At 37.0% G+C, this 19,138-nt stretch overlaps 5 protein-coding genes across 6 annotated transcripts in view; 3 read left to right on the forward strand and 2 right to left on the reverse strand.

Annotated features, from left to right (window-relative positions):
• Positions 1-296: 296 nt before the first annotated feature.
• LOC126756345 (rab proteins geranylgeranyltransferase component A) lies at positions 297-2,396 on the forward strand. Its single transcript, XM_050469329.1, has 2 exons — positions 297-1,616; positions 1,691-2,396. The coding sequence occupies exons 1-2, from the start codon at positions 392-394 to the stop codon at positions 2,179-2,181; spliced, it is 1,716 nt and encodes a 571-aa protein (XP_050325286.1). The 5' UTR covers positions 297-391; the 3' UTR covers positions 2,182-2,396.
• Positions 2,397-3,214: 818 nt separating this feature from the next.
• Positions 3,215-7,028, reverse strand: LOC126756344 (serine/threonine-protein kinase hippo). Its single transcript, XM_050469328.1, has 2 exons — positions 5,566-7,028; positions 3,215-5,510 (listed from the first exon to the last, which is right to left on the reverse strand). Exons 1-2 carry the CDS (start codon positions 6,782-6,784, stop codon positions 4,747-4,749), a joined length of 1,983 nt encoding a protein of 660 aa, XP_050325285.1. The 5' UTR covers positions 6,785-7,028; the 3' UTR covers positions 3,215-4,746.
• Positions 7,029-7,322: 294 nt separating this feature from the next.
• LOC126755157 (valine--tRNA ligase) lies at positions 7,323-11,698 on the forward strand. 2 transcript variants are annotated; one of them, XM_050467535.1, is made up of 8 exons: positions 7,323-7,673; positions 7,870-8,037; positions 8,280-8,834; positions 8,902-9,401; positions 9,461-9,668; positions 9,742-9,762; positions 9,834-10,863; positions 10,926-11,698. In XM_050467535.1, exons 1-8 carry the CDS (start codon positions 7,473-7,475, stop codon positions 11,426-11,428), a joined length of 3,186 nt encoding a protein of 1,061 aa, XP_050323492.1. In that variant the 5' UTR covers positions 7,323-7,472; the 3' UTR covers positions 11,429-11,698. The 2 variants fall into 2 exon arrangements, with proteins under 2 accessions (XP_050323492.1, XP_050323493.1); XM_050467536.1 differs by lacking the exon at positions 9,742-9,762.
• On the reverse strand, positions 11,633-12,660 carry LOC126755158 (ATP synthase subunit s, mitochondrial). Its single transcript, XM_050467537.1, has one exon. It carries the CDS (start codon positions 12,621-12,623, stop codon positions 11,970-11,972), a length of 654 nt encoding a protein of 217 aa, XP_050323494.1. The 5' UTR covers positions 12,624-12,660; the 3' UTR covers positions 11,633-11,969.
• A 616-nt stretch (positions 12,661-13,276) lies between these two features.
• The window catches only part of LOC126755381 (leucine-rich repeats and immunoglobulin-like domains protein 3), a 36,320-nt gene continuing 30,458 nt past the window's right edge, over positions 13,277-19,138 (forward strand). The window contains exon 1 of the mRNA XM_050467918.1: positions 13,277-14,432. The gene's annotated coding sequence lies outside the window, so the exon portion shown is untranslated. The remainder of the gene's footprint in view (positions 14,433-19,138) is intronic.

A 19,138-nucleotide genomic window follows, 5' to 3' on the forward strand; every position in this document is an offset into this window, starting at 1 on the left:
AGCATCACCCGATTTCGGGCTTAATATGGGTACGTACGGATAGAGGAACTTATCCAGTTTAAGATTGGTTGCTGACTTATAGTTTTGATTAATTGTGATATCACAATCCAATTCATATGGATTCTGACATCCTATTTTTTAAATTAATTTAATTTATTTCAAAATCACAACAAACACCAATAAAAATCTGGCAATTCTTATAATTTTTGTTTACATTTTTCGCGAATGTCAACAAAACACAAGCCTTTTAATTACTTTTGTTTTCTTGTTATCTTTTTTGCTCGGAACAGCTGATTTGTTCATTACTCATACGTCAGCGTACGGCTTGCAACGAAAATTACTTTTCTCGTAAATATTTGGAAATTTTATTGACAAATTAATTAATGTAAAAATGTCTGACGATTTACCAGACAAATTCGATTTGATCGTTATTGGTACTGGATTTCCGGAAAGTTGTGTGGCTGCTGCTGCAAGTCGTATAGGAAAAACCGTCTTACATATCGATCCTAATGAGTATTATGGTGGTGTTTGGGCGTCTTTTAATTTGGAATCATTCTGTGCTCTTTTGGAACAAGGCGCTAACAAAGAACTACGCAATGCTAGTCAGAAATGGCACGTGGCTGAGAAACTTAAAGTAGAGGAGGCAGAATCGGATACGGTCAACTCTGATATTGTAGCAGGCGAGACCAACATAAAGACTGATGCTGCCAAGCAAAATGTGTTAGACTGGTCGCGTGAAACATTGCTACAACAATCGCGACGTTTCAATTTAGATTTAAGTCCAAAGATTCTCTATTCTGCTGGACGTTTGGTGCAGTTACTTGTATCTTCGAATATTTGTCGCTACGCAGAGTTTCGTGCAGTGGACCGTGTGTGCACGCGATTTCAAAATAATATAATCAATGTGCCTTGCTCACGCAGTGATGTGTTCAACACTAAAGACTTGAACATTGTGGAAAAACGACTACTCATGAAATTCTTAACGCTATGCATGACTTACGGGGAAGACAAAACCGACGAAGATGCCTTAGAATTTCGTGGCAAAACATTCCGTGAATATTTGCAGGAGCAGAAGGTTACCGAAAAGATTAGTATTTGTGTAATGCAAGCAATTGCAATGTGCAATGATGACACTTCCTTCGAGGAGGGAATGGCGCGTACACAACAGTTTCTCAATAGTCTCGGACGTTACGGTAATACACCGTTCCTATTTCCCATGTATGGTTGTGGTGAAATACCACAATGCTTTTGTCGCCTCTGCGCAGTATTTGGTGGTATTTACTGTTTGAAACGACACATCGACGATATCAACATCGAAGCGGATACCAATATGGCGAGTGTGGTACTTGAAGGTAAAACTATAAAAGCGCAACATGTCGTTACTGCGCCAGGACATTTGCCTAATGCATTCCTACAACGAAATGTTGGTGTTTATGGGCAAGGTGAATTGGTAAATTCACTCTCTCGTGGTATTTTCTTGACTGCTACACCATTGGGCTCAGAAGAGTTGAATTCCGGTGGCGGAGGCGTAAATTTACTTAGACTTTTGGCCGGCTCGCAGGAAGCTATACTTATACAGCTTTCACATTTTTCTGGCACTTGCCCTAAAGGAGTATGTAAGTGTTGACGCCTAAAAGTAGACACATTTTTTTGCATACGAAATCTTTAATAAATATTTTCTCGATTTCAGTTCTCTTTCATATTACGACAACTGCGCAAAGCGATCAGCCCGCGCAAGATCTGGCGCCTTTTGTTTCACAAGTATTCAATCCCGATGACGAAAATGCGCCAAAGTTACTATACTCGGCTTACTTCACAATTATGGGACGCGAACGTACTTCGGCTACTCCGAACGTTGATATCTCAACGCCGATATTTTGCACCAGCACACCCTATTATGAATTAGATTACGATAAATCTATAACCAGTGCACGTGAGATCTTCGCTAAATTGTACGCAGATGCGGAATTCCTGCCACGTGCACCCGATCCGGAAGAGATTGTGATTGAGGGCGAAGATCCACGCGCGCTGAGTGAAAACAGTTTGCCGGATGATTTGCGTGAACAGTTGCGTGAGTTGGAAAATTCTGCTGAAAATATGGATATTGAAGATACAGATGCTACGCCAGCTGCTGGGAGCACTCAAGAGGATGCGGAAACACAAAAAATGGATGCAGATTAAAAAAACTTGTGCTCGCGAATGCAGTGAAGAAAAATAAATGCTTTTGAAATATTACGCGTACACCACAACCATTAAACTATATTATCGTAACTTTAAGTAATATTATATATACGCTATATACATACATACATCAATGTATACTTATTCGCTTTGTATAATTTTTTTTACAAAATTTGAGATTTGCACATAAAATTAAAATTATGCACTACAACGAATGATGTGTGCGTCTTTCATTACTTAGTCATATATTGCAGCTAAAACGCCCTCTAAATATCGATATTCTGAACAGGTTATATTGAGAGGGACACGATTTAGCCCGTCTGCCAGTATATACACTAGCGAGCTGCTCACTTTTTAAGATATGGATCTGAAATTTTGCACATGTCTTTTTCTCCCTAAGAAGCATCTTATTTGTTGGAATCGTCAATATTGGATAACTATAGCATATAGCTGCCATATAAACTGAACGATCAAAATCAAGTTCTTTTATGGACTACTTTTTTATTTGACGAGATATCTCCATGAAAATTAATATAAATTATTTTACAAGGTAACGCTATAATATCCGAAGAAATTTTTCAGATCAGATTGCTATAGTCTATAGCTGTCATACAAACTTATTGTTCAAAACCTAGTTTTTATATGGAAAACTTTTTTATTTGACGAGATATCTCCATGAAAATTAATATAAATTATTTTACAAGGTAACGCTATAATATCCGAAGAAATTTTTCAGATCGGATTACTATAGCCTATAGCTGCCATACAAACTGAGTGTTAAAAATCAAGTTCTTGTATGGAAAACTTTTTTATTCGACGAGATATCTTCACGAAATTTAGTGTGAAGTATATTTCCAAGGTAACTGTACAATGCCCAAACAAATTTTTCAGATCGGATTGTTATAGGCTATATCCGCCATACAAATTGTTTTTTTTTTTTTTTGAAGGTTAAATGGGGTTTTCCTTATTTTTTATGTATTAGCTGCAATCCAGACCCAAATTCTAATTCATATCAAATAAATAGCTGTTAAAATAAGTTTAAAAATCTTATTTACATTTTTTCTTTATTTAAAAAATGTTGCATATATATGTATATTTAATTTTGTATATTTATATATATACTATATGTGTATATACTTATGTAGTCGTATATATATTGACTGTAATGAGCTGCTTTCATGCAGTGAATACAAATTTTCTGAAATGCTTTTACGCTGCCAAAGATTTTTTAGTCACGCGAGCTGAGCACAAGAAACGGAAGAACAAGTAAGAAGAAGAAAACTACAAAGCTTAATGTCGTTGAACCACTGCTTATGATACTAAAAAAAAGTTAATATACCATATATAATATTTTAACGCAATACCCAGTCGGAAATGGCGGATTACTTAAATGGAAGTTGAAAGAAATTATATAACCTAATATTTGAAATTATTAAAGCAAACTATTTGTGACAAAAGCGTAAATGAATAATGCTATAATGCGAGGTGGATTTTACTAGCCTCATTATACAAGGATACACATAAACTAAAAGGCGTGCTAAAATTTGACAACGGTATAAAAGAAAAATATTTTTAAGATGATATTTGGATAACTAAATTATTTTTGTTATATTTATGTAAAAAAAAACATTATTTTTAATATGATCTCACAACTAAATTATTTTTGTTATATTTATGTAAAAAAAAAAATATTTTTTAGGTTAGAATCTCACAAGAAAACTAGTTTTGTTATATTTATGCACTACTATTCCAACTGGGTGTACGTTTTCGTTCAGAATATTTGTTTTTCTTTGTTTCTTGCATACATAATTAGAATACAATTCGGTCTTATTGTTATTGTTAACAGGAGGAGGGCAGAGTGTATTGGCATGCATGAAGATTGCATTGCAGTTGATATACATATATGCAATTTCATACAGTTTGCCAAAAATTAAACTTTTATCCTATACTAAATATGTGAGCATTCTGTAATCGTTTCTCATTATAAATACTACATACTACATATGTATGTATGTATGTATGGCTATACCATTTGCTGTGATATGCACTGCATTGACGCCAGCACCTTACAATTTTGCTTTTCGTTTACAAATTCCAATTTTCTACACCCATTAAATAATTTGCTTGCTCTACATACACGCATTGCTATAAATTTAACATTTTTTTGTTTTGAAATACAATTGTAAAGCTAATGTCGCCACATAGATGTGGGCGTTATGAGATTTTTTTAGGTTTGTTTTTACGGTTTGTATTACTAAATGAGCATATGTATAATTGCATTTGCGTCTATTATTATTACTAATAGCAATTCGAGTTTTATTACAATTTATAATGTGAAAATTGTATCTATTGCTAATAACTAAATTACAAATAAACATTCATAAATCATTTCGTGAAAGAAATTGTCAATTTGTTGCACCCTAAACACAAACAGAAGATAATCTATTTAATATTGTTTGTTTTGCATAATCGCAAGTGCAGTTGCTTTTTTTTAAATTATATGAGTAACAATTTGTTCGTTATCTCTCTCTCTCTATCGCTCTCTCTGTAAGAACTTGCGTGCATTTAAATTTTAATAAGGTTATTATTAATATTTTGTTGACGCTTTCGTTTAGCATTCATAGCGTCGACAATTGGCTGACGTTTGGCATTGTATTTTTTGTTCAACTCTTCGATTTCCTTCTCCATTTCGGAGTCAATGTTATTCAAACGTTGGTTTAGATCGTCGAATGTGAGGAATTTCAAGAATTCAAATTCACCATCCACATAGCCGTGCGATTGTGTGTGCAGATGATGTTGCTGGTAGGCAGGTGGTTGTGGTTGTTGTTGTTGATTACGCAATAGATTTTGCTGATTATTTATGGCCAACAAGTGATGATCACTAACTAGCGGATGACCGTAATATGCAGCTGCTGCAGCAGCCGCAGCTTGTTGCTGTTGTTGTTGTTGTTGCTGCTGTTGCAAATGATGCTGATGCTGTTGAAGGCCGTACTGGTTGATAGCGGAGATTTGTTGAAATTGCATTTCCATATTGTTCTCCCAGTTCGTGTCATTCGAATTGTTGTGATTTTGTTGTGACTGCATTAAATGTTGCTGTTGTTGCTGCTGCTGTTGTTGTTGTTGTGGTGTATTTGCTTGATACTGCTCGGTATTAGCACCAAAAGCTGTTGATTTTTCCAAATCCTCACCAATGCGTGTTGGTATCGCGGCATCACCAGGATTTTTACGTTCGAAGTGATCGAGAAATTTGGGGCGGTAGCGTGGCTTATTAAATTCGTTGCGTTTAGTCGTGGTGGAGTCATCCGAATCTGTTTTGATGACCATTGTGCCTGTAAGCGAGTAATAATAATATTTTTGTGTTATTGCTTTTAACGCATAGCTTACCTAAATTCGATTCCAGTTCTATGAGCGTTCCCGAGTCTGCTGCAGCACTAACATCACCGGCTCTGCCGCCTGCATTGTCTGTGCCAGCCGCGACACACATTGCTCGGTTATTAGGTCCCAGCGTGCCACTATCCTCAGTATGTGCTATCATTGTGGCATCACTGTCCGTTGCCTGTTGATATTCGCCAAATTTTTCAGGCACCAAAGTGCCCGGATCATCAATAAATGTTTTGACGGTCTCCGCTTGAAATTCATGTTCATCTTCGTGCAGCAACTCCTCTTGCTGTGTGGGTAAATTTTTGGCTTGACTCATACCGCCGGTTCTATTTGCGCGCTGTTGCTCACGTATTGCACAAGTTTCTTCGATCATTTGTTTGAGTATACTACGCGGCTTTGCGTTGCGTATAAATTCATGATTGAGCAGATCGGAAGCGGTGGCACGTTCATCGGGATTTTTTACCAGGCACAAGCTAACAAAATCAATAAATTCAGCACTCCAACGATCGGGTTCACGAAAAGATGGTGGTGGTTTTTGTGGTATCATGAAAATGGCACGCATGGGATGTATGTCACCATATGGTGGTTTACCTTCGGCCATTTCTAATGCTGTTATTCCTAACGACCAAATATCTGCCACACAATCGTAACCGATTTCTTCAATTACTTCCGGTGCCATCCAAAATGGCGTGCCAATAACTGTGTTACGTTTCGCCATCGTATCTGTAAGTTGACCTGCTACTCCGAAATCTGCCAATTTGGCATAGCCCTCTGTGTTCAGCAATATATTGCCAGCCTTTATATCACGATGTATTTTGCGACGCAGATGCAAATACACTAAACCCTGTAATGTATCGGAGAGTATCGTGGCTATTTCGTCTTCGGTTAGCGTTTTCTTACGTAGACGCATTATATCTGATACACTACCAGCACCACAATATTCCATGCATATCCACAGATCATATTGCTTAAAATAGGAACCATAGTAGCGCACCACATACGGTGAATCGCATTGCTGCATTATTGAGATCTCCTTAATAATTTCATGCAGATCGGACGCTACAGGCACCAATTTGATGGCTACTATTGAGCTACTTTCTTTATGCAATGCTTTATAAACGGAGCCATAGCTACCTTCGCCAAGTTTGCACATAATGTCAAAGACCTTTTCTGGAGGCTGTAAAAGAGATTCCTCTGAAAGTTTTTTCAACTCGGAAGACATTTCCTTGTATTCGTACACCGGGCAGGGGGGTAAAAAATCAGCTTCTTCGCAACTGCTTACTTTTGTTTTTACAATATTTTAATTCACGACTTTTCCTGTTTGTGTTTTTGTATTTTTTATACCACCTGGTATTTTCTAAACGTTTATGCACATTTTAAAGATTTAAATGCTACTTATTTGCCATAAAAGTGAAAAATCTACAAACAGAAAGAACGAAAATGATAAAGAAAAGTGAATATTCTAAGATAGAGATCGTAGTTGGTTGACTTCGCCGCAAGTGCATGAAATCGATAAGAAAAATCGAAACAGACCAATAAGACCGCAAATAATTGAAAATCATAAATTTACATTTAAGATTAGCGTAAGTTTTACGCGTTATTATACTTTTAAATTATAAGACATTATTGAAACAAATTTGTACACAAAATATCAACATACAACATGCAAAAAGAGCACAGGATTTTTTGTACTACAACTTTATCGCGCAATAAATCATAGTAAGTAGTCAGCATTACTACTACACACTGCATTCACTTTAGTTGTCATTTTTCAACAAATTTCGTGTTGCAGCAGTAGTACCTCGTGGCAACCAAACCTATATAAATAACTCAAATTTGCATCTGCAAATATAATAATTCCATAGGTCGTTACTTCTAAAACCTCAATTGAAGTTACTTGCTACAATAAGATGGAGCAAGCAAATACAAACGGTGAAATTGTGACCCAATCGGAACCTGCAAACGGCGAGGTGTCTGCTGCTGGTCCACCAAAAACTGCCAAGCAATTGGAAAAAGAGGCTAAAAAGGCCGAAAAGTTGGCCAAATTACAAGCAAAGTTGGACAAAAAAGCGGCTGCACCCGCACCAACGGAGAAAAAAGAAAAACCAGAGGTGAGTGCTCAAAACAATAGCCCACCAAAAACGAAAAATATAAATACGTGCATACACATGTACTTACATTTTACAATTGCAATGTTGGCACAGAAGTGAAAGTAAAAATCAACAACCACCGTAGTGCCCTTTGTTATTGTGCTTTGAATTAAAATTTCTGCATTATTTATTAGTTGAAATTTATACAATATTGCAGAAAAAAGTTAAGGAGACCAAAGAGGTTGCTATATATACCGCAAATACTGCACCTGGCGAGAAGAAGGATATTACAGGCGCACTACCAGACGCTTACAGTCCACGTTATGTTGAAGCGCAGTGGTATAGTTGGTGGGAAAAGGAAGGATTTTTCACACCGGAATATGGCGTAAGTAGTCTGCAAAATACACACTACATATATGTACGTATAAATGTACAAACACCTATACATATATTAGCAATTAGAGAATGTGAGTCAGCTCTAATGTTTGCTTATATGTAGGTGCAGTACACAGGCCTGCCGCAACACTGCTGTTGATGAAACTTCAATTGCAGTTTCGTCACTTACGTGCATATTCGCTGTAATGTTTATGCTGTCAAATTACATTTTTATTGTTTATCTTTCTCTAGCGCACCAGTATATCCGAACCGAATCCCAAAGGCAAATTTGTTATGGTAATTCCACCACCCAATGTGACTGGTTCACTACACTTGGGTCATGCTTTAACTAATGCTATTGAGGATGCCATTACGCGTTACCATCGTATGAAGGGCTTTACTACACTGTGGGTGCCAGGCTGTGATCACGCTGGCATTGCCACACAAGTGGTGGTTGAAAAGAAACTTTGGCGCGAGGAGAAGCTGACGCGACACGATTTGGGACGTGAAAAGTTCATTGAAAAAATATGGGATTGGCGTAGAGAAAAAGGTGTGCGTATCTACGATCAACTTAAGTGTTTGGGTTCGTCTTATGACTGGACGCGTGTGGCTTTTACCATGGATCCAAAATTATGTAAGGCTGTTACTGAGGCTTTCGTGCGTCTGCATGAGGATGGCAGTATCTACCGTAGTGCACGTCTTGTTAACTGGTCTTGCGCGCTGCGTTCAGCTATATCAGACATTGAAGTCGACAAAATTGACATACCCGGCAGAACATTTTTCTCCATACCCGGTTATGATGAGAAGGTATTTGATTTACAAAAAAAAAATAAAAATGTTCTTCATGCTAATCACTATACATATTCCATTATAGGTTGAATTTGGTGTTCTAATAAAGTTTGCCTATAAAATCGAGAATTCCGATGAAGAAGTTGTGGTGGCCACTACGCGTATTGAAACCATGTTGGGTGATACTGCTGTGGCTGTACATCCGCAAGATGAACGCTACAAGCATTTGCATGGCAAATTCGTGCAACATCCATTCTGCGATCGTCGTATACCAATCGTTTTGGATGACTTTGTTGATATGAATTTTGGTACGGGCGCCGTGAAAATTACACCTGCTCACGATCCTAACGATTATGAAGTGGGCAAACGCTGTAATTTACCATTCATCACAATTTTCAATGACGATGGCTACATTATCGGCAATTATGGCGAATTCAAGGGTATGAAACGTTTCGATTGTCGCAAGCGCATCCTGGAAAAACTGAAAGAACTGGGTCTATATCGCGAGACAGTCAACAATCCTATGGTCGTGCCGTTCTGCAGTCGCTCCAAAGACGTAGTGGAACCCATGATTAAACCGCAATGGTATGTGGTAAAATTTTTTTTTTTATTTTGAATACGAAATATTTTAAAATTTGCTTTAGGTATGTGAAATGCGATCAGTTGGCCGCTGACGCAACTGAAGCCGTGCGCAAGGGCGACTTGAAAATCATACCGGAACATCACACCAAAATCTGGTATCACTGGATGGAGGGCATACGCGATTGGTGTGTCTCGCGCCAGTTGTGGTGGGGACATCGTATACCGGCCTACCATGTGAGCTTCAATGATGACAGCATTAAAGCCGGCACGGTTAGTACTTTGTTGACATTAACTCGATATTATATTTAAACTATAATTTTTATGAATTCTAATTATGCATAAGCTTACTAAAACGGATGAGCGGGTAACTCATACAATTTATTTTAAAAATTTCTCAAAGTAAATATATTTAAATTTCTGTGTTTGTTTTTACAGGCCGACGATGAGGCTTACTGGATCGTTGCTCGTACAGAGCAAGAAGCTCTTAAAAAAGCCGCTGAAAGATTCAATGTGGATTCCAGCAAAATCGTCTTACACCAGGATGAAGATGTGCTAGACACGTGGTTCAGTTCCGGTCTGTTCCCCTTCTCGGTCTTCGGTTGGCCTGACAATACGGCAGACTTGCAAGCCTTTTATCCAACAACTCTGCTAGAAACCGGGCATGATATTCTCTTCTTCTGGGTTGCGCGCATGGTATTCTTTGGACAAAAACTGCTCGGCAAATTGCCATTCAAGGAAGTGTATTTGCACCCCATGGTGCGTGATGCACATGGTCGCAAAATGTCCAAATCCTTGGGTAACGTCATCGATCCCATGGATGTGATTAGAGGCATATCACTTGAGGACTTACATAAGCTGCTGTACGATTCCAATTTGGATCCACGTGAAATTGAAAAAGCTAAAGCTGGCCAAAAGCAAGATTTCCCCAATGGCATTCCGGAATGTGGCTCTGATGCGCTACGTTTTGCACTCTGCGCCTATATTACTCAAGCTCGTGATATTAATCTGGATATTAATCGTGTGCAAGGCTACCGTTTCTTCTGTAACAAATTGTGGAATGCAACGAAATTCGCCTTGATGTACTTCACCGGCGAGGAGCGCTATACATCGGATTTGCCGCTCAGTGGCAATGAAAACAATATGGATTTGTGGGTGTTATCACGTCTGGCCACAGCTATCGAGACATGCAACACTGGTTTTGTGCAGTATGATTTCGCAGCTGCGACCAGCGCTTGCTACAGCTTTTGGTTGTACGACTTGTGTGATGTGTATCTGGAGTGCGTGAAGCCGATATTCCAAAATGGCAGTGAGGCACAGAAAGCTGCTGCGCGCCGCACGCTATTCGTGTGTTTAGATTTGGGTTTGCGCATACTATCGCCATTCATGCCATTCATTACCGAGGAATTATTCCAGCGCCTACCACGCGCCGACACGACACCCAGCATTTCCGTGGCCGCTTATCCAGGTATGTTTTATTATATTTTTTTCTTGCTTTTGGTGACCAAAATTAAATTTTTTTTGTTGCAGAGAACGTTACTTGGCACGATGAGAAGGTGGAGAAAGATGTCGAGTTTATGCAGAAAGCAGCGCGTATCATACGTTCAGCACGTTCCGATTACAATCTTCCCAATAAAGTGAAGACCGAGGCGTACATTGTTTGCACCGATGAACAGCCTAATGCGATACTCAAAAAATATGCCAGCGATTTGACCACGATTGCCTACTGTTCTAAAATCGAATTTGACACTCAACCGCCAGCGGGTTGCGCCATACTCACTGTGAGTGCGCAATGTGAAGTGCATTTGTTGCTCAAGGGTCTCATCGAATCGGACAAGGAAATTACGAAGTTGCAAAAACGTAAGGAACAGTTAGACCAAACTGTGCACAAATTGAAGCAAGCTATGCAGGCAGCTGATTATGCAACTAAAGTGCCGGCTGAAGTGCAAACGTCCAACACGGAGAAACTGCAACAGTCGGAGGGTGAAGTGCAACGCATCATTGCCGCAATTGAGACACTGAAATTAATGTAAATCGCAGTTAGATAGCCTCTGCACATAATTACGACTTTAGCACTATGCATTTATGCCTACCGCCTAGTTTTAACTTCATCTTTATTTCCTACATATTTTCTGTTTTATTTATTTTGTGTAAAAGCTTTTTGGCATAAAATTGCAAGCTCAGTTAAGAAGATAAATTTGGTATGGTGCTTTCAATGAATGATATTTTTAGCGCAATTGCTATTAAACAATGTTGACTTTATTAAAAACTTAACTTACTACAGAAATATCAAAGATAAATAATTTTGTTTTAAAGAATTTTGTATGCAAATACATTATATTTGTATGTGAGTATACACTTAGCGACGGTTACACATTTAAAAGGTGTTCGGTTTGATACAGTGCGTCTCCAAGAAAAACATGAACCATTACAAATGGTGAGCATAAGTGTTGAAAATATGTACGAAAATGTGCATTTTTTATGACGTATGTTTCACTTAAAGACACACAAATATTTGTATGCATATATGTATGTACATTTTCAGTTGTTAAAATTTTCAGCTCGAAAATCAGTCTACTTGGAGGCTCTCACTTCAATTTTGCAATTCGGTAACGCTTGCCGTAGTTTAGTGGCTACGCCTTGTATATCTTTCACATATAACAAATCGAACAAACGTAACTGTTCCAGCGCCGTCAATTGAGCTACTACATCAAAGCAACTGTCTCGCAGATTATAGCAACCAGAAACTTGTAATCTTTTAAGTGTGTTTTTCAAATGTACTAAACCTGCAAGACCTCCATCTTCCAAATGCTTACAATTGTCAAATATAACTGTATCTATATGCCGACAACCGGCAAAATGATCAAGTCCCATTTTCATAATAGATGCATTAGTGGCATCAATGACTTGCAGATAGAATTTTACCGACTCAGGTGGCAGACTATTGTAGTCCTTAAGTACCCGATTTTGCATGCCTACTAAACCGACTGCACCACCATTTTTCAATATCCATTCTGCACACAGCCGCTCCGGTCCCACTTTGGATAATCGCTCACTGTCAACTTTGTTGAACGCAATTGCTACGTAACCCCATAGTTTACGTTTTTGTAAATTGTCGCTTTTAAGTTTGTTTAGCAAATTTATGTTATTGTTTGCAGAAATACTATTAAAAGTGCGTTGACATTGATAAATTAAATTTGTTTTAGATATTGTTCGTAAAATAAACATTTTGTTTGAATAACTGATGCAATAAGAAAATCTATGTATGTAACTTAAACGTCAAAATCATATGGGTTGTGTTTACATTTATTTGTTTTGATTCTATTGCGTTACCAACTACAAAAATTTATATGTGACACGACAACTCGTTTAACTTTAAGAATGAAATTTAGTTTTTATACAAGATTCCTTAAATATTAGCAGGAAATATTATTTGATAAACTGTAATAATATTATAATAATAAATTGATTTTAAAAATTAAATCATTGAAAAACGGTCTTTTAAAAACTTATTACAATAAAAAGACAACAGCACTGATTTATCAATCATTGCCATATTTGCGCAACAGGAAAAACCAAAGAGTTGATGCAATGAAATTGAATATAAAGCAAGAATAAAGATTTTTACAAATAAATTTTCAGAAAATATAAATTATTTGCTAAAAGTGTTTAATTTTTATACCTCAATAATGTACTATTAGATGTTATGATAAATTCTTACAACGTGTGATGTTTCGATGAGCTGATCAACGTGGCAACTACTGTTAGTAATTTTCGTTCTTTGATTTTAGATTTACGTGAAAAGTTTGCTGCCCTCTATTTTGTTGATTATAAAATATTTCAATGAGAAATAAACCAACAAAAGTGCCTAAACATATAAAATAAATAAAAATTATTAAAATATTGCACAAGTGTTTGATATTAGCAAGGATATCGAAGTGAAATCTTCATTAAAATGAATTAAATTTTGCCTACGTCTGTGAATCAAGCAATGTAAAGCAAAAAGTGTATGGGCAAAAGCAATTGAGAAAAAAACAAAATCAGTGCAAAAGCAAAAATACATAGAAAAAAAGAACGCAATCCAAACGTAGGAAGAAAAACGGAATCTCGCTGTGTTGCTTACGTCGGCATCGACGTCGACGTTTCGTATTGTTTTTCGTTTTATGTTGTATTGTTGTTTTTGTTTTCGCACCGAGCGGATGCGGTGGGCAGCTAGCAAATACAATACCTCCGCGGCAATACCGAACAAGCAGATTTAAACGAGAAAGTGCCCAAAAGAGGAGAACAAAAATACACATATAAGTGCATACACATACACAAACACTTGCGCATAGAAAAAGAAGAAAAGGCGAAATCAAATCAAATTAAATGGTTGAATGTGAGGTGCTATTTTTGTTGTATTCGTCTGTGGTGCATTCACACTTTCGAGTGTGCAACTGCTGTGTAGGATAGAAGTAGCGGCAGTGGCATCAATACCAACAACGACAAAAACAATTGAGTGGTGTACTGAGAGAATAGCAGCTTGCTATTCTTGTTCTTTTTTCTTTGACTTCGAGTGTACAAACTCAGTGGGAGTATGTGTGTGTGCAGCAACAGCGAAGTGAAAATCAGGCAAATGAAAATGATTACGAAGCGGGCGGACAAACATTGCCGACGACACAGAGGCTGCGGCAGTCAGTGTGGCGTTGTTGTTTAATACGTTTATATCGTTATTAAGAATTGGGCGTAATTGTAATTTTCTTCGCGCATAAAAACTACCACAAACTATTCCTAGGTGTTGTGTGAAAAACCTATAAGATACATGAAAATATTAAAAATATTTTTATCAATGTGAAATATGTGTTGTTATAAAATAAATATAAAAATTTGAAGAAAATAACGAATTTAATAAGTTTTATAAATATAATCCGTGTTCAGCTCTAATTTGCAAAAATTAAATTGCTAATTTGTGTAAAGTGTACAATAAGGATTTTTTCTTCAAGGAAATAAAGGCATTTTTTATTAAATAAATAAACGGTGCAACTATTGGAATTGACGGTGAGCATGTTATATAAGATATAAATTTGTGCAACTAGTTATATATTTATATAAAACTTACATATTTTCGTATCTACAATTTTGTTGTAATGAAAAAGTTTTCTTTAAAGTTATGGGGTTAAAAGAAATGGGGGTGAAACCACCCCAAATCATGCTTCTGTCATATTTTTTAGCAAGCACTGCTTTAAGTGCTTGGAAATTTAAGATGAGGAAAATCCTATAGTGGTGCAAATGTTATGGGGATGTTATTTTTATTTGGAAAAGTGGAGCATTCAATATTTATTACTTTTATCTTTTACATTTATCTTAAATGTCATTGAAATGTGACAGCATTTAACTTGAAGTTAGCCATTGTACATGTTTCATATATGTACATATGTACATACATACATACATTTTTAAATTTTTGTGAACAATATTTAATCTTCTCAAATGAAAATGTCTGGCTTTGCTTACAGTCTGCTGTGACATATGTACATACATATGTACTTCGTATTCTTAAAATATTTTATAAGGTAGAGTGTAAATATAAGAATTTGTTTAAAAAATATTGTACTAAAGTGTGTTACAAATTTAATTAAACTACAAATGCATAAATTAAAGTTTATAACCGCACATAATCATGTGAGTCCATCCAATCGATGGAAAATATAGTTCGTACATATGTATGTACATATGTATTTAGTGTATCTAGATCTGTACATGTTTTCATATTGTGTATCTTCCTACATGACGATTATTCTTTTAAAGTTTTATTTAGTGCTGTGTAGGATGAAGGTTGAGCAAAGAAAAAAAAGCAACAAAAAACGCTAACTTCGGTTGCACCGAAGCTAGAATACCATTCACAAATAAAAATTTTGCCTACATGTTATAGTCGTTTGATCTGATTTTTTTTTTTTTTTTTTTTGATATTTTAGCTTCTCTATGCTATTATTCTATGCTAAATTTCGTGAAGATACATCTTCAGATAAAAATGTTTTCCATACAAGGACAAAGTTTTGACCCTTCAGTTTGTATGGAGCTATACATGTGTTACATATATTGAGCTCAACTGAAAAATATGTTCAGATATTTTAGCGTTGACTTTAAAAATATTCTTATCTCGAAGATATCTCGTCAAATAAAAAGTGTTCCATAAAAAGGATAGATTTTGAGAATCTTCTTAGGTAGAAAAGGACATGTGCAAGATTCCAACGGTCAAAATCTCAAAAATAGCGACTAGTTCGCAAATATACACACAGACGAATGGATCCTTTATATACACATTTTATAGGGTCTCCCAAACTTGTCCTTCTAAATCTTCTTGTTAAGGGTATAGTAATGAAAATTGTTCACTTCAGCATCTACATATTACACCAACAAAAACATAGACAAGTCCAACAACGGAAATTTATAGTGTGAAAGGCAACGACAGTTTCACCGCCCGATTGCCGACAACAAGCCGAGAACCTTACAGCTCGTTTCTACCAAGCTGTGCGGAGTATTTGCCTGTTTTGCTCAGCGCTGCATGAACTTCATATGGAGCTTAATATGTAGCACGTGGAAAAATACATACATATACATACATATGTTAAATACATACATATCAAGTAGACTTAGCTTTAAGTTCGACTCTTTCGGCTCTTGCTCAAAACATCTTTTGAGTTTGCAGAAGACTAACAACAACAACAAAAATATAACAATGCCTACAATACAATAGGCATACAAAAAAAACCTCATAGTGGTCTTTTCCAGTGAATTGCAATGAAGGTGTGAAGAAAACACCAAAAACTCGTCGAATGTGCGATTGTACCTACACTTTATATTATAACAAAAACAAAAAATAAGGCAAGAAGCAAAGAAGGTAGTTCAATAAAAACCTTGGTAAAGAACGTTGGAGAGGTGCGAAGCAACAAAAGAAAGCAAAACAGAGACTTCACAGCCATAAAAATAAAAGTACGAGTTGTGAGTTCAAAACAGCGGGATTGCTGTGGGCAGAGCATCGAAGAGCGGACTCTCGTGTGTTGCTTGTTGTCCGAAGTTCTGTAGGTGCTGCTGGCCGGCGAACATACTATTTTGTAGCACATGTGTATATATGTATGTACTTGGCTTAGGCAACCAGCATGCTACTTATGTTGGTATGTACATACATACATACATATATCTACTGCAAAATGAATAGATTCGTATCCTCAAAAAGGTACGACGAGCAGGCAAAATGGATTCCCGCCACCCGCCTGCAGCTGTGACGGATTTTTCTTTTTTCGCCTATTGCCGCCAATAAATTGAAAGAAAAGCAAGCGGCTGTCTCTTGTATAAATGCATAATCTGAAAGAGACGAAAAATCTTTCTTATCACTTTACTTATACAGAATTTAACACACTTTAATAATCGGCGATTAATCTGAAAGAGACTGAAGATCTTTCTTAGTACTTTACTTATACAGAATTTAATACATCACTACACTTTAATAATCGCCGATTAATTTTTAATAATAAATTTTAATATATTAATATCGAAATCTCCAAGAGGACCTCCGAAAAGTCGCCATGTTGTCAACGCACTACTGCGGTAATAGCCTGTACAGCCGTACAACATGCATATAGTTCGCGCAATGCGTCGCCACTCCAGCCGAACCTCCACGGTCCCATGGAGCTCAACTAGGCAGCTGCTCAGTCGGATCAGTCCAATTTCGCAAAGTGATCGCTGATGCTACTGCAATGCTTCATTCCTACTAAAAGAATGCCAAGAACGTCGACCAAATTTTCCTGCTGAAGTAGCAGCCTTAGCAAATGAGCGCGATTTCTTACACCAGCTCGATGGTGTAATGATGGGATCGCAATTTGAAGATTAAATGAGTGGACCGTTTGAAGTTCTCCGGCGGAGTGTGCAAGCTTTGGACTACTGTCAAACCCCTGTCAAATCCGTGGAGATACACCGAGCCGAATTCAATTAGATAGACTGTCGTGACTCCTCGGGTCCGAAGGAGTGCGCGAGGTATTTTAACCGACAATTTATACTGCACCCTTTTGTAGACATGGCGAAAGGATATTAGATCCTCCAAACAGTGTTATATCCTCGAAATAACAACTTTTGACTGGATAAAATCCGAGTAACTTCCGGTATCGTATTACTTACCGATCCAGGGTTAGATCCTCGAAATAACAGCTCTTGGCCGGATAAAATCAATTCCGGTATCGTAAATTATCTCATCAAGGTCCACAATTTATCACTGACCACCCTTAACATAACCGATGTGTGGCTAATCGGAAGTGTCCTACTGCTGAAAACTGGAAAGCCTGACAATATAGAGGAGTTTCTTTGCACAATAACTCTCTTTTCCCTAGTAGTGAAAATAGTTAAGTCTTTGCTACTCCCGACATTCACACATAATCTGAGCCTAGCCGAACTACCGAACCGACTAACACTGATTCCTTAAAGTGCACAACACCTCCACAGCACTTAGCATCGTAAACGCCTAGTTAGCTCGAGGCTTCAACCAGAAACCCCTTTGTGAGAGCAGTGTCCTCGTAGCTTTTTACTTTTCAGAAGCTTTTGACTCAGTCAACTATACAGCGCTGATTTACTGGACCATGGACCAGGACTGAAAAGTTGGACCATGAGTTGAGTTGTTCAAAATATAGCCGCCTAACGAATCAACCGATCAAAAACAATACCCTTTAAGCTATATGAAATTTAATTTTCTGATTCAGGATTTATTTTTTTGGAAATTATCATAAATAAGTCGAGGTATCTTGAAATATAAAACCAAATAACTGGGAGGTATTAGGTTCTCTTGCGATATAAATTGCTATACAGTAGAGGCCCACTAATCCGGACACGGCCTAATCCGGATTCCACTGTAATCCGGACAGGGTTAAAAAATTCAAAATTTCTATTATGTCCCTTGTAATCCGGACCGACATTCTCTATCCGTATTCTCTAATCCGGATCACATATTTATTATTCACTACATTCGCTTTTATGCTTTATTGTTTTAAGGTTTTTTTTTTTTGGAACATGTGTATTATTTGTTATAATAAACAAACAGAAATTTATAAATATTTTTTCTTAATACATAGTTCTGATATGTCTTTGGTAATCCGGATTCCCTTATATTCCGGATAGGGGCCGGTTTTAATTGATCCGGATTAGCGGGCCTCTACTGTATTACTACAAAGTTCTGCTGTGATATTGTAATTTTTGGACTTAAGTAACGCTTATGTATTCGCATTAGGGCGGGTTGATTTGCAGGGAGTCAAAAAAAAAAAACGGAAAAATTACGTAAACGGAAAGTAATCTACGGATATTTCCTTGCCTAAGAGACTTTGGGTTTAAAACTGGTTTCGAGCCACTTATTTTGAAAGCGAAGTTTTTTAGGGATCATTTTTTTTGATATTCTATTTATAATATATTGGAATCGGTCGGATCGGACAACTAGAACACATATGTATGTATCTCCCATACAACCGATCATTCAGACTTTTTAAGCTTGGCCTTAAAAAATATCGGCTCCATACCGGTTTTAGACCCATAGCCTCGTAGGCAAAGTTCTTCAAAATGATCCGTACAACATTTCTCGCATACGTGATTTTAGAGAAAAAAGTCGACCCGCTCTAATGCACATACTTACGAAATGCATATCTATATGAGGTTGCTCTTTTAAATCGCTGGCGCATTATACGAGTATCTCAAAAATTAAAGTGAGTCTTTTATAAACTTCAAAG

The sequence above is a fragment of the Bactrocera neohumeralis genome, chromosome 4, assembly GCF_024586455.1.
Source record: "Bactrocera neohumeralis isolate Rockhampton chromosome 4, APGP_CSIRO_Bneo_wtdbg2-racon-allhic-juicebox.fasta_v2, whole genome shotgun sequence".
Classification (NCBI taxonomy): Eukaryota; Metazoa; Arthropoda; class Insecta; order Diptera; family Tephritidae; genus Bactrocera; species Bactrocera neohumeralis.

What these genes read in the sequence shown, in the direction of transcription:
- LOC126756345 (XM_050469329.1), top strand. Translation starts at nt 392, where the DNA reads ATGTCTGACGATTTACCAGACAAATTCGATTTGATCGTTATTGGTACT. An exon ending in CACTTGCCCTAAAGGAGTAT is followed by an intron (nt 1,617 to 1,690) that starts GTAAGTGTTGAC and finishes TCTCGATTTCAG; the next exon opens with TTCTCTTTCATATTACGACA.
- LOC126756344 (XM_050469328.1), bottom strand. Translation starts at nt 6,784, where the DNA reads ATGTCTTCCGAGTTGAAAAAACTTTCAGAGGAATCTCTTTTACAGCCT. An exon ending in AGAACTGGAATCGAATTTAG is followed by an intron (nt 5,511 to 5,565) that starts GTAAGCTATGCG and finishes ACTCGCTTACAG; the next exon opens with GCACAATGGTCATCAAAACA.
- LOC126755157 (XM_050467535.1), top strand. Translation starts at nt 7,473, where the DNA reads ATGGAGCAAGCAAATACAAACGGTGAAATTGTGACCCAATCGGAACCT. An exon ending in AGAAAAAAGAAAAACCAGAG is followed by an intron (nt 7,674 to 7,869) that starts GTGAGTGCTCAA and finishes ACAATATTGCAG; the next exon opens with AAAAAAGTTAAGGAGACCAA. An exon ending in TACCCGGTTATGATGAGAAG is followed by an intron (nt 8,835 to 8,901) that starts GTATTTGATTTA and finishes ATTCCATTATAG; the next exon opens with GTTGAATTTGGTGTTCTAAT.
- LOC126755158 (XM_050467537.1), bottom strand. Translation starts at nt 12,623, where the DNA reads ATGTTTATTTTACGAACAATATCTAAAACAAATTTAATTTATCAATGT.